This window comes from Manacus vitellinus, unplaced genomic scaffold, assembly GCF_001715985.3.
Source record: "Manacus vitellinus isolate BGI_N305 unplaced genomic scaffold, ASM171598v3 scaffold_12_pilon, whole genome shotgun sequence".
Taxonomy (NCBI): domain Eukaryota; kingdom Metazoa; phylum Chordata; class Aves; order Passeriformes; family Pipridae; genus Manacus; species Manacus vitellinus.
The window spans coordinates 5490052-5503168 of record NW_021938949.1 but is presented as its reverse complement, the minus strand read 5'-3'; the positions used below and the strand labels follow the sequence as shown (position 1 = coordinate 5503168).

The window sequence follows — 13117 nt, the reverse complement described above, 5'->3', positions numbered from 1 at the left end:
TCTCTGTCAGTGTGAAGCCATTCCCCCTTGTCCTGTCACTCCAGGCCCTTGTAAATAGTCCCTCTCCATCTTTCTTGTAGGCTCCCTTCAGGTACTGGAAAGCTGCAATTAGGTCACCCTGATGCCTTCTCTTTTCCAGGCTGAACAATCCCAGTTCTTCCAGCCTTTTCTCATAGGAGAAGTGCCATTGGATACTCAGATTTACTCCCCTGGAAATCAGAAAGCACATTCTTTTTTTTTTTTTTTTACAAGACCTAAGTGCACTGAGTGTACCCCCAAAAAGAGGAGTGTGCTCTGTACAAAGACCGTCAGTTTCAGAAAGCACCTTGAAGCAAACAGAGTAGGATCAGCATTATGAAAGGCAGGCAAACAGGTTATGAGGCACTCTAAGCATGTCCAAGAGCAAGCAGGGGACTGTGAAAAGAGGTCTGATTCCAGATTACATTTAGCAAAGCTCCTGAGATGACATTTGGAAGCCTGACCTTGATGTGTGCAAGGGGGGAGGCGGAGGGAGACTCAAAGACAGGTGGAATTATGCAACTGCAGTGAAGCAGACAAAGAAATGCACTATTCACAGAGCTTTTAAAAGCTTCTTCAATTGCAATGCAAGAGGGACATGTAGCAGTCAGGTGACAGAGGCAACAGCATCATTTCTCAGAGCACAGTGGTGAACCACGAGCTGCAGCAGATGCCAACACATGCCCATAAATCAGTCCCTGGGAGGAGCTGCCTGAGCAGGAGGAGCCCTCTCTCCTCCAGCGTGTTGGCTTCTCCCAAGCTGTGAGCACAGCACCCAGAGTTCTCACCTACACACCACAGCAAGTCACACTCATGCCTTCACTCCTCCCTGCTGCTCTGTTTATACAGTGTACAGTCCAAGGAAGATAGAGCAATCCTCCCTTGTGAAATCACGGACTGCTCCATGCTCCTTGTTCCATTAGCTACTGTGTGGGAAGACTAGTTTCGTGCTTCATTTAGCACAAGAGACAGAGGGACCTCGATTAAATCTCTCTGCAATGCATCTCCTTTCTGACTGTACATCAGGGCTCCCAGCCCAAAATCTCCAGTGGTAGCATATCCCTCTACATTAGAGCATATCTTCTCAGCACTGATACCACAGCTGAGGCAGTACCAATAGCTGCACTGATAAGTGCAAATAAAAGATCCTAATAAATTTGCTGGCTCAAGTTTTCCAGAGCTGGTAAGTTTTTGATAAACTATTTAACAACATTCCTTAGCTTGAGACCAGATATCGATATTCTGACTCCTAGTACATCCTTTAAAATCTGAAATCAGGAGGAGGCAAGAAATAATATATGAAAGAAAAATACCTGAGTGTGTTCTTTATTGAATCTCCCTTGACAGGGATCAAAGGATTTCTTAATAAGTGCATATTTATTTCACATTAAAATAATTTGACCTGTTAAGTGCCCTTGAAAGTGCCACATTGGCAGCTCTAGGGATGCAAGCCCTATGCATATAAACAAATTAGGGGTAGCATGGCAGCCAGGCAAGCTACACTGCATTGACAGCACGTGAGAGTCTGACTGGGGCCAAGGGGAGAGTTAACTGGATGGTAATTCTGTTTCCAAGCCCTTGATGACAGTAATTCAGTCACTGAAGTACATCCATGACCTTCAGGTGAAGGACCCTTTTGCTCCTGTATCTCAAGCATGGGTGGATGGGATGACAAGCCTTTAGGAGAGGAGGCATCTGCAGAAACAAAGGCAAGTACACTTCCAAGTTTCCAGTGGGCTCATTAACTAAATCATTACTCAGCCAGTCTGCTCTGTCCATCAGCAGGAACTTCTCCACTTGCTCATATTAATAATGACCAAAAGGATAGGGACTGTATTAAAAACACAAAGACATACAACAAAACTACTTTTTCAGACTGGACTGAAGTCAGGAAGTTCCAGATTTATGCCCTTAGAAAACAGCAATGCCATGACTCAGTGCTAGAGACAAACTCCAACTCACTTCTTTCGCTGCTCAGCCAAGGAACTGCCTCTTGTCTGTGCAAACATGTCGAAATCATCACGAGGGTTACTGTGCTGGAGAGAGCTGAGTGTGCCACTGACGCTGTTTGTGCCCAAGTCTGCAACCAGAGGCAAAAAAAAGTGAACCAGTGAAACAGCAAACCACATGCAAACACCATCATCCAGTTAACAGCTGCAGCACTGAGCACAGTTCTGTCCAAAAAAAGGCTGGAGGCTGTTAATCATGTATTTCTTAAAAGTAAAATGTAGAGATTGTCTTATCTATCCTGGAAGTAGCACTCTGAAAGTGCTCCTTATTGAGAAGCCAGCATTTGGGGATTGGTGTTCACCTGCTGCCAATCTCATCCTGAGATATTTACCAGTCACAAACATGGTCCAAAATTTTGGGCATGGACAGTAGTTTTCTCCACAATGTTTCCTCTCAGTTACTGACTGTGAAACCAAAAGTTTCAAACCAAGGGATATGGTACTGGTGCAGTGCTGAAAGAGGTGGAGAACCTTCAGTCAAATGCAGTGATCCTGTCAAGTAATCTCTGGCTTGACATAAACCTTCTAATAGTTTCATAAAACCCTTCACCCAAAGGTTGCAAATATTATTTGTAGAAGGAGAATCAAGAGCATTTACCAGACTGATTTCATATTTTAACTATATGTAAGGAGGAATAAAAGCAGTTCAAGTTTTAGCATGGACAAGAATCTTGACCCTTTCCTTCATTCTCTCCTTAGGTTAATAAATCCCTCTTTTTGTGCCAGGTTGGTTCCCAATTACAGACTGCCACAGTACAGGGGAGTAGGGAATGCCTTCCTAATGCTGTAAGCCATATTCCCAAACCTTTCAGAGGCTACATGGCAACATTAATCAGATAGTGGAGAGCACGATTTAGATCAGGCACTCACCAAGCCCTGCAAGCTGTGAAGAAAGTGAGGATGGAGGTGCTGAGTTTCCAACCATTGGGCTCACTACAGCTGGAGAGCCAGGACCCAAATCTATTAAATTATCCTCTGTCACCTCATTCAGTACCTGTTGGGACACAAAACCCACAGAAGTTACACATGCCAGAAATTTCTAGTTGCAGTGCAGCATTAAACACCATAAAATAACAGGCACTTCCTATAAAGATCTTTCTTCTCTTGCATGCTGCTAAATGGATGAGTTTCTTGGATACTGCAGTGGTGAGTGCAGAATAAAAAGGGTCAGACACCAAAAAACCTCAGTTTGACTGCTCAGCACAGGAGGAAGCTCTGCTGGAGATCATCTACATCTCTTCAGCCAGCTAATGTGTTTAACACCAGACCAATATCAAGTTAAACTGACTTTGCTTCCATATTAGGTATAAACTGTTTTCAGAAACAAAATTTCTTTTGTTTTTGTGACTAAAGTGTCAGTGCAGAGCCTGTGCTGAAGTTTGCACCACACTGCAGGAGAAGGGGTAAAGCAAAGTAAATAGAGGAAATGGTTATGAGAATGCAGAATAGAAAATGTAATAGAAGTACAATTCATCATGAACTCAGACCTTGAACACTGTAAAAAAACTACAAAAGTGTTTTCAGTGAAAGAATAATTAGAACTCTTCTGCTTGGAAGGGGGCTGCTTAAATAGAGAGGAGAGTGGCTCCTAAAATTATGAGTGGCAGGAAGAAAATTAACCTGAACAGTGGTATTGTAAGACACAGTGAAGAAGAATTAGGTGGAGCAAACAAAAATCATTAAGTGACTTGATCAAATGTAAACAAAATATTTGTTATATATAAATGTAAAATAAATATGTAGAAATGTATAGTGAAACTGTAAGGACACTGTGAACTCCTAAAGTCCACACAGACTCAAAAGCAATCAAAAAAAGTTAACAGAGGAACAAAATTCATCAAGGACTGTAAACACAGAGATGTCTTAGTGAAGCGACTTCCTGAGCTAAAAGTTGTCACCTGGGGTTCGTCACATCCTTATGCTCTTTTCCTGGTATCCACCATTAGCCACCACAGGCAGGGCACAGGGCTGGACAGGCAAAAGGTGTGATACTACTGGTATTACTACAGCTAGTATGGTGCAGCTGCTGACATAATAAATGGAGTGAGGTACTTACTCCGTTGCTGGCGTTTTGTGTTGAACGTCCCGATCTGTATCGTTCAAATCTGTTCGGAAAAAAAAACCCCAAAACCAACATGGATTATCAAAGCCACCAATAAAACAATGAAAACTATGAGTTTATGACCAAGCCATGACATGTTTGCCACTGACATTTAGTTTTCTCTGGTTCAAAGGGGAAGCCTGAAAGCTTTAACTCCAAGGCAGGACAAAGGGAGGATAGTTGAGAAGTTGCACTCTTGGCAAGTGTGGATTTTAAGTTGATTAATCTGATCTTGCAGGACAAACATGCCTGAAGAACACTGTAAGATTTGTCTTCTGGTTTTGGGGAGTTTTTAATCATTAAGTGCTCTGTGATAGACTGTTGTGTTAGTTAAGGGATAGGAGGAACTGCAGCAGGATTGATGCTCACAGCTCAACGAGCCGAGCAGCAGCACATCTTACTCCCACTTACCAGCTCCCTCTTGCTGCAATAATGTAAACCAGGAGCCATATGTGTGTGGCACAGCCTGACCCAGGCACATGTGGCAAGAGAGACAATGATCAGCATTGCTTAGAACTTTATGGGTCAACTCAAAAGATGCTCCGAGATTATGTTTAAATAGGTTGGTACTTTCCAAGAAAGAAAAGTAATGATGTTGGATAAAAACCTCTTCCTTCTTAGAGGAAGATGCCTGGCTAGTCAAGGTCTGGTCTCTACTCTGTGCATCTGGGGCCACAACCCTAAACCAGGTTTTCATGAAAGTCTTCAAGGCCAGGCTGAGCTCTGAGCAACCTGGGTTAGTGGAAGGTGTCCCTGCCCATGGCAGGGGGTGGAACAAGATGAGCTTTAAGGACCCTTCCAATCCAAAGCATTCTGTGATTCTATGAAGCCAAAACAGCAGGGGAACCACCTGCTCCCATGGCCTGACTGGAGCCAGTCCAGTCTCCTTCTTTACCAGGAAAAGCACCATGATTTCTTGGAGGTTTGAATTTTTCCTCACTCAAAATTAGTTTCAGATGTAACTTCTCTTTTCAGTAAAAAGCCCATAATATGCATATAATCCTCTGGGTTTTCTCCCAGATGGACAAAATAAAACAGGGAATCTCAAGCAAACTAAAATGTTTTCTTAATGTAACAGTGGAAAATGCAGCAAAACCAAATTCTGGCCCAAATTTCAATTTTAGGAAACCGTGGGTGTTTGCTATTACTGGAAATCCAACTCCCTTTGCTGGAAACCTAAGACACCTCCCACCTCATTTCTCACCAAAAGGCTTCTGTTCATTTACATCCCAAGGCTTCACAGCGAAGGCCAGAGCTCCTGCTTGAGTCACTGACAGAGCCTGGTCGCCCTGCTAGAAATCAGCATGATGGATGTGGAGCTTTTGGAATAGCAGAGGAGGAACTGGAATTTATTGAACGCTCAGCCCACAGCACAAACAGCTTGCTAACATCACTCAGCTCGCCTTCCCTGAATAATGACTACAAACACATCAGCCCCAGCCAGCAAAGTCGCAGATGGAGGAAAACAGAAAAACTATTAAGGGTGACCAGACTGAGCCTTACTGACAGTCACCCTCTCCCACTTGTGCAATCCTGCTCGTGCATGAAACACAAAAAGCTGGCGTTTGTTTCAAAGTTTGCCCCGATCTCCTCTGAACGACTAAATCAAAGGCGAAATCGAGGCCACCGAGTCGTGTTTCCAGCCTTTGCCATGACAGCACAAATTCACAGATCTAGAGTCTAATTTATTTTTAAAGGCTTGAGAAACAAAGCCCCGTGCTAAGAGCAAGGAACAAAGGGTACTCTTTAGTGCCTCGCTCCCCAGGCCTGTCATTAAGGGGAAGATTAAACTTTCCCAAGACTGCTGCATCACATGTCACCTCCTGCAGCAGATGTGCCTGACAGCGCCTTTGTCTGACATGTCGAAAGTCCTGTGCCCCAAGTCCTGTCCCTGGGGATGATTCTTGCAGACCAGCTCTTCAAAACATCAGTTCTACGCAAGACAGGCTTTTATTTTTTCCCAAGATTTTAAGTGTTACTTAAAAACAAAACCCTTACATGCATTAAGCTCCCGCCCACCTCAGGCACCTCCCTTTGCACCAGCTCTGGAACTGGAGAGATCAGAGGACAGAGCCAGCTCACAGGAGCCTCCCTAAGCCAGGAAGCAGCACAGGCATTTGTGCAGAGCCCAGGCTGGCAAGGGGAACTAGAGACTGTGGCTGTGCTATTTTTGGTCCCAAGTCCCTACATCTGTACAGCCCTGCACAACGGGGACTTGCAGCTAGTTCAGAGAGTTTTGCACAAGGCTGCCCTGCATTTTATGGATGTGTCCCACAAAAATTCAATGGCAGAACCAAAAAAAAAAAAAACCCAAATCACAGTATTAAAGGAATCAGCTGAAACAGGCACGGTACCATAAAAGACCACAAAAAGACTTTGTAAATGCTTCTCTGTGTTATGCTGGACCATTGGCCCCATCTTGCCAACTGACCTATTTTATATTTAAGTGAGAACCCAGAATGAATGTAAATAGTGGATGGGAAAGGTGCCCCACCTTTCGTATCGGAGGAAGACGTTATTTAAATCATCATTCACGTGCAGCAGCTCCTCTGTGACTTCTTCATTGGACACTCGTGAGATAAGCTCCACAATTCTCTGCTGCATGGCTCTACAGGTTCGGTTCAGTTCCTAGGAGGAATGCATTGTGCACACACACTCTGATAAGCAACAAGCAATAAGTAGATTTAGCTGAGCTTTGCTCACAGCCAAACATATCCCCCAGCTGAGAAACACTAAGACAAGTTTATCTTTGCATGATTAAATGTCACCCAAAAGCACATCTAATCAAACGCCCTTCAAGAGATGATGGCATAAAACCTTGAGAGCCTATTTACAATTCGACTTCCTGATTCTTCTTTAACTCTGAGTACTTAAGAAAATAAATATCTGTGTTACAGTCATCTGTTTTAAGAATAAAACACATTAATACAACAGCTTTCAAGGAAAATTCAATCTTTTTGGCAATACCATCCTTAAAAACTAAATGCATGGTGGAAGAAGTGGGGAAAAAAGATTCATCAGGGCTACAAGTACTAAGTGGGTGCTAGAAAGAGAAGTGTTGAGGACAGAGAACTCACCAAATACAGAGAACATGAGAGTGAAGGCAAAACAAGAACCAGGAGCATAAAAAGTTGTGTGTTCCACACACTTGAATCACACACAGAGATGTTTCCTTCCACTGAGCAAGTGCACAGACAAGAGACTGCACAAAGGCAGTGGGGAGTTTCAGAAGAACATTTTAAAGAGTACAGAGTGAGGGCATTTATTTTAGAAGTCTCTCATCAAGAAATCTAGATCTGGGTTTGCCTAGACCAAGACATCTCTTCCATCACCAATTACTTAGCAGAATTCTGTACTCCTGTAAAGGCCTCCAGAACAAAGGTCAGACTGGTCTGCTGAGGAGGACTGCAAGAAGAAACGTGACATATGGCAGGGCGCCTCTGATCAGGCCCGCGGTTTTACTTCAGTGAGCACTGACATTCCAGCTAAAGCATGTCCCTCTGTCATCTTCCACCCCTCCCAGCTCCACTTCACAGCAAAAATTCAGCACTAAACAAGGACGACTTGTTGGTACACAACCTTCGGGATGAAAGCAAAAATGTGTTTGTTTTCCTTGCTTGGTATGACATCCTAAGCTCTGGATAAATTTCACCTAGTGCAATCCAGCTGCCTTAACAGCTTGAGGAATGTGTTCTCCAATGTCAGTTTTGATCCCATCACTTTCGAAGCAGATTGTGACATTTCAGAGGTTTGTTTGCTGCCTTTCCGAGAGGGCTGACAGTACCTATCTATTCTGCTCAGAGTTGGCTCTCTAGCAGGCTGTTTACATTTGATTGTTGGAGAAAATGTCAGGAATTATTTAAGGAGGAGGGCTATATAAACCTCAAAGCAGGGAGTCCTTGCATGCAGCACCCAGCTCACAGCTCTCAAAAGGCTAACCATCCTTTGTGATCAAAAACAGGTTCTCCCCAGCTCTGTGATTCAGATTTAGGCTGCATCAGTCAAAGAAGGGAACCAGTTGGGATAAAGAATCGTTGCTGTCACTCCATTTTATGATCAAATTCTTTCACCTTAAAGCTATGCTGTAAGGTTATGCTGTCAAGATGTTGGTGGTTGTTTCTGAATGTAAGCAAACTGCTCGACGCTGTTTCGGCCTGTCATGGTTTCCTGGAAGCTTCTTTTGTTTCGAGCACTTCGACCCAAATGGGCAGTAACTGAAAGGCTCTTTATTGCAAAGCCTCTCATCAGCTGCCATGATGGCTCTGAGACAAACACACAATGCCACTGCATGGGAGAGACCAGTTTTTGGATGGATTTCAAACTCTGATGTATCACAGAGAGCAATTCCCTGCCTTCCTCTGAACTGACTGCTGCAGGAGCCCATCCTCCCTGCTGGAGGATCAAAACAGAAGGCTATTTCTGAAGCTCTGGAAAGGCAAATACCACGTTAAGGGCAGCAGCTGGAATGCCAGATCTCAGTGCTCCTCATCATGCTCCACATGTGCTGCATGTGGGACTGCATGACCTTCCTCAGCCAAAAGGCCACCCCGTGACCACTGGCCTTGGGAAGCAGGTGTGAAGCCCAAGACACGAGCTGTGTTTATACTGTTTTCCCTCTTGAAATACTAAATGTCGCACTGGATTGAGATTTTCCAGCAAAGAAATCCCTTCTGATTACCCCCTGGACACTCTGAAACTTCACCTGAGCACCCGTCTTAAGACCCTGAGAACACAGCCTCTGGAAAGACATTTTGTTCATATATAAGATTTCAATTGGCAGAGAATCCACAGACCCTTGGCATTTTTTAGTCCAGCTGGAAATATGGAGTGTTTTTTCCTGCACAGTGACTGGGAATGTTTTGACACTGTAAAAGTGATGATGGAGGATGTAAAAGAAACAGAGATGCTCAGGGCTTATAGAGCCCGTGGCAATTCTAAGCTGCTTTGTGGTAAAAGAGACCTGATATTCAACACTGGAAAAAAATTCTGGCTACATAAAGAGGAAAGAACAAGTTTCAAGGGAAGTCAGGAAATTCTTGTCACTGGAAGCTTTAACAAATGAAGAACATCACATGATGAGACTGGCCAGGGTCAAGCACAGCCCACATTCATTATGTAAACCAAGCAAACCCAGTTTGTGAAGTGAGTTACAACAAAACCCACCCCCTGGGAAACTTAAGCACAGAAAGGATCAGGATCATATTTGGAAGAAACTGTTACCTGGAGTAACTCAAGGTCTGAGGAATCCTCCTGTCCAGGTACCATTTCTGTCAGCATTTCAGACATCACTTTTGTATTCCCACGAACAATATCCAGTTCACTGCGCAGCCGGGCAATCTGAATTTGGGTAAAAAGACAACAAAACACTGCATAATCTTTTGGTTTAAGCAGTTCGTTTTCAAGAACTGACTTTGAGATATCTCTCGTTCTGTCTGACTTGATATCTGAGGCTCCAGACATTCTAGCGGGAAAAAACAAAAAGTAAAGATAAAAAGTTTACCCAGGAGAGAATTTTAGAAAAGGAACAGAAAAAGAAAAGAACTATCATCACTAGCCCTGATATGCTGTGCCTGGATGGAAGGGAAGCAAATTAAAACAGCACCTAAAACCAGACCTTGGCTGTGGTACACCTTGCGTGACTCACTCCAGTGTGGGGAAAGCTGTACACATTTTAAGTAGGATCTTTGGTTCTAAAGTTATTATTTTTTGCAGGGAGAAAAGAAAATTCTGTTTTCTATATTAGGGTGTTTGTAAGGGCTTCACTTCCTCCATCTGCAAGACATTCTGGGCCTTTAAAGGAGAGGGGATAATGGGAATAACTGCTAAATTACTGCTGAGTGGACTGGTCACACAGACACATCCAAAGCCCAGATTTTACAGCATAATGGGAGGAAAGATTACTAAGTAGAGCCAGACCTACGAGGCAAAGTCCACAGAGTTAAAATGAAAGTTCCTCTGCAGATCAGTTTCTAATTTGACTTGCTAGAAGAGTCTCACTCGAAAGAATCATGATGCCAATACCTGTTCAGAATTAGCAGTGATGGGACCAGTCACATTCAAGGCTGGGGCCTGAGGAGCAGAATACGCCGTTGGGGAGGACGAAGAATAAGAGCTGCTGCTCATCCTTTGCTGAGACTGTGAATTGTGCATATTTGCTGCAGGATCAACTTCAGGAACACTCTGCCACATCAGAAAGACACGAGTTCAAAAAGCTGAATTGGGACAGCACCTGCTTTATCAGCAACCTCGGGCCAAACAGGCTCAAATATAGAACATAATTGCACCTTGCGGGAAAGGTCAGTGCAGTTACGAGAACAGACTGGCAGGACAGCCCATAAACAGGCAGCTCCAGCAATCTTCCACACCCATATCTTTTGACCCAACCCACATGCATTTAAGTCCATTTACGTTTACAAGAAAAATGATAAGCAAAATAAAAACAAGAGCCAAAGAGAACTAGTTAAAAATGATTTTAAACTAGGAATTAAGTTGCAGGCTTACACAAAAAATGATGTGATACAAAGGTACTGAATTTAATTAACCTTGACACAAGAATTGTAATCTCTCAGTCCTTGATCACTTGCATTTACTGCTTCAAAGATTCATTAACTTCAGTTTTCAGAGTGAATAATCAGAACACCTGTGATCATTAAGTTACTTCTTAGCAGCAGTTCTGTCAACTTTCCAGACTTAACTTTCCACAGGTGTAAAACCTCACGTTACCATGGGATGATCGGTGTGAGATTCAGACCCTGTGCACCCCTAAAGGACAGGCTCAGGGGTATCACCAACAGAAAACACCACACTTTTGAGCAAAAGAAGTATATCTCAGCCACATATCCTGCTGGGTTCTCTTTGAACAAATTAGGTGCATTTGTCTGGTGGTTTTGTGGTATAAGATAAGTGTTGCAAACTCTTTTCCCCTTCTCTGATGATTGACTCAAGGGAGGAGATACCATTAGCTTATCAGTCTGTATTATGCTTCTCCTACATGCCCTTTCACTATTAAAATGTCCTTCCAGGAGTGAGAAAATGAGCCAAATTCAGACAAACAGGAGGGGAAAAACAAGTAGTTATCCAACTACTTAGACATCCTGGGAAAATACCCCCGGAATTGCAATGCTGCAGCTTACCCTCTGTGGTGTGTGTATTGGAGACAGAGCATCAAGATCTGCCATGGGGAACTCGATGCCTTTCCTCTTGAGTTCTTCATAAATATGCACTACTCCAGTTAAATCAGGGCTACTTCGAAAGGCGTCAGCCCAAGCCTGGAAAACACGAGGGATTATCATCCATAAACCTTCCAAAGCTCCAGCTCCACCCTGACCTCAGATACTGACTATAAAAGCTTTCATGTATTTCAGCTTCAAAGGGAAGCTGTAATCATCAGACCTGGTCTAAAAGATCCTGCAAATATTATTAAGACAGTCACATACAGATTTTATTCAAATAAAAACCAGAAGTTAGTGCACAGCAGCTCTGCACAGTGCCTGACATCATCAAAATCTGTGAACGAAATTAAAGCCTCTTCCAATCTCCTCTCCTCAGCAGTGATTGATGCTGATCTTTCTGGCATATTCTATAGCCAATGACCCACCAGGAAAAGTCTGTGTGAAAGATTCAATTGATCTAAGCAAAATTCATAGAGTCATACAATAATCTTCAGTAACCTCCATTCACTTTGTGAAGCATCCTTATTCGTTGCCAAAGAAAAAAACACAGCTGTCACATTCTCTTCAGTGTTTTATTTGGACCAAACTTCATAAAAATAGGTAGTTTCTGAGGTTCCTGTATTGTGAAACAGGCAGTCCCTGAGCAGCAGAACTAACGGCGCCCGGGTTCCTACAGAGCACATCCAACACTCAGACACCCCGGTGGGGCACAAAGAACAAGTTTAAAAGGGAGAATTTCCTACAGCCAGAACACTCATAATATCTCTCCTGCATGAATTCTCTGGTGTCTAAAAAGACTTCAATTCACATTTAAGCTTTTCCTTCAGTGGGAGTACTAAGTGCTTCTCTTGGCTAGCCAGGCTCCTGCACTCACAGAGCTGCTGTATCCTGAGCACAGTACCCTGAAAGCCTCAACCCCCTCTCCCTTGTGCTGGAAATCAGCCAAATATTAAAAATTTAGAGGAAAGAGAAACTGAAATATTATGACTCCATTAAAAAATGAAGCATTCCACAAACCCCCACATATGTGAGGCAGAGTATCAGCATGCTGGATCCAGAACTACTGCGAGACGGGTGTGTGGGCTCTGAACTTAATTCATTTAGTCATCACTTTTACACTAGTTCTTTGACTATTTTTACTTTAAAAGCTGTTTTTAATCACATCTGATATTTGAGAGGACAGAAATCAAAGATAGCAAAGCAAGATAAGAAATAATATTAATATTTAACTTGCATTCCTCTTCTGTTCAATTCTGAGAAAGAGCATTTCCTACCCTCCATGTCAAGGAGACAATCCATTATCAGGTGCAAGTGAAATCCTGGGTTTGCTTCTCAGCTTTGTTAAGAGTAAATTAACTGCATCAACTGTTCTGATGCAGTGCAAGCCCAGACAGCCCTGCCTGAGCCAGAGAAAACAGCTCTGACTGCACACAGCCATTGTTTCCTTGCAACTGACCTTCCAAACCATCCCCAGTTCTAAAAGAGATTTTGATGGCACAAGTAACTTCAAATTTGCTCTTTCACTGCATTTTCAATTTACATCACAAATCATCTTAATGATACTTCTACATAATGGTGTTCCCCACTTCAACTCTATTTGCAAGCAAGAGTGGAAAATGTTAGGCAAGGGATGCTCTATTTAATAATCATCACTCAAAAGAAAGTCAGAGGCCAAGATATGCTGCATTGCCACCCCTAACTTTTAACTTGGCTTGTTTGTCCAAGAAGATGTACTAATGCACCCCCTCTTTCACTGGCTTCCTATAGATTTTGCAAACTGAACTCACTTCATCTGCACTCCACCTTTTTAATGTATT

At 43.1% G+C, this 13117-nt stretch overlaps 1 protein-coding gene across 7 annotated transcripts in view; it reads right to left on the bottom strand.

Moving 5' to 3' along the window:
* Positions 1–13117, bottom strand: part of TOM1L2 (target of myb1 like 2 membrane trafficking protein) — a 57585-nt gene that overhangs the window by 19421 nt on the left and 25047 nt on the right. For 6 of the 7 annotated variants that reach the window (XM_025894508.2, XM_025894509.2, XM_025894511.2 and 3 more), the window contains exons 5-11: positions 11262–11396; positions 10150–10308; positions 9349–9465; positions 6623–6756; positions 4084–4132; positions 2898–3021; positions 1981–2098 (exon numbers count right to left, since the gene is read on the bottom strand). In XM_025894508.2, coding sequence (XP_025750293.1) covers positions 1981–2098; positions 2898–3021; positions 4084–4132; positions 6623–6756; positions 9349–9465; positions 10150–10308; positions 11262–11396 — 836 coding nt within the window. The remainder of the gene's footprint in view (positions 1–1980; positions 2099–2897; positions 3022–4083; positions 4133–6622; positions 6757–9348; positions 9466–10149; positions 10309–11261; positions 11397–13117) is intronic. The other variant, XM_025894510.2, reaches the window with a different exon arrangement.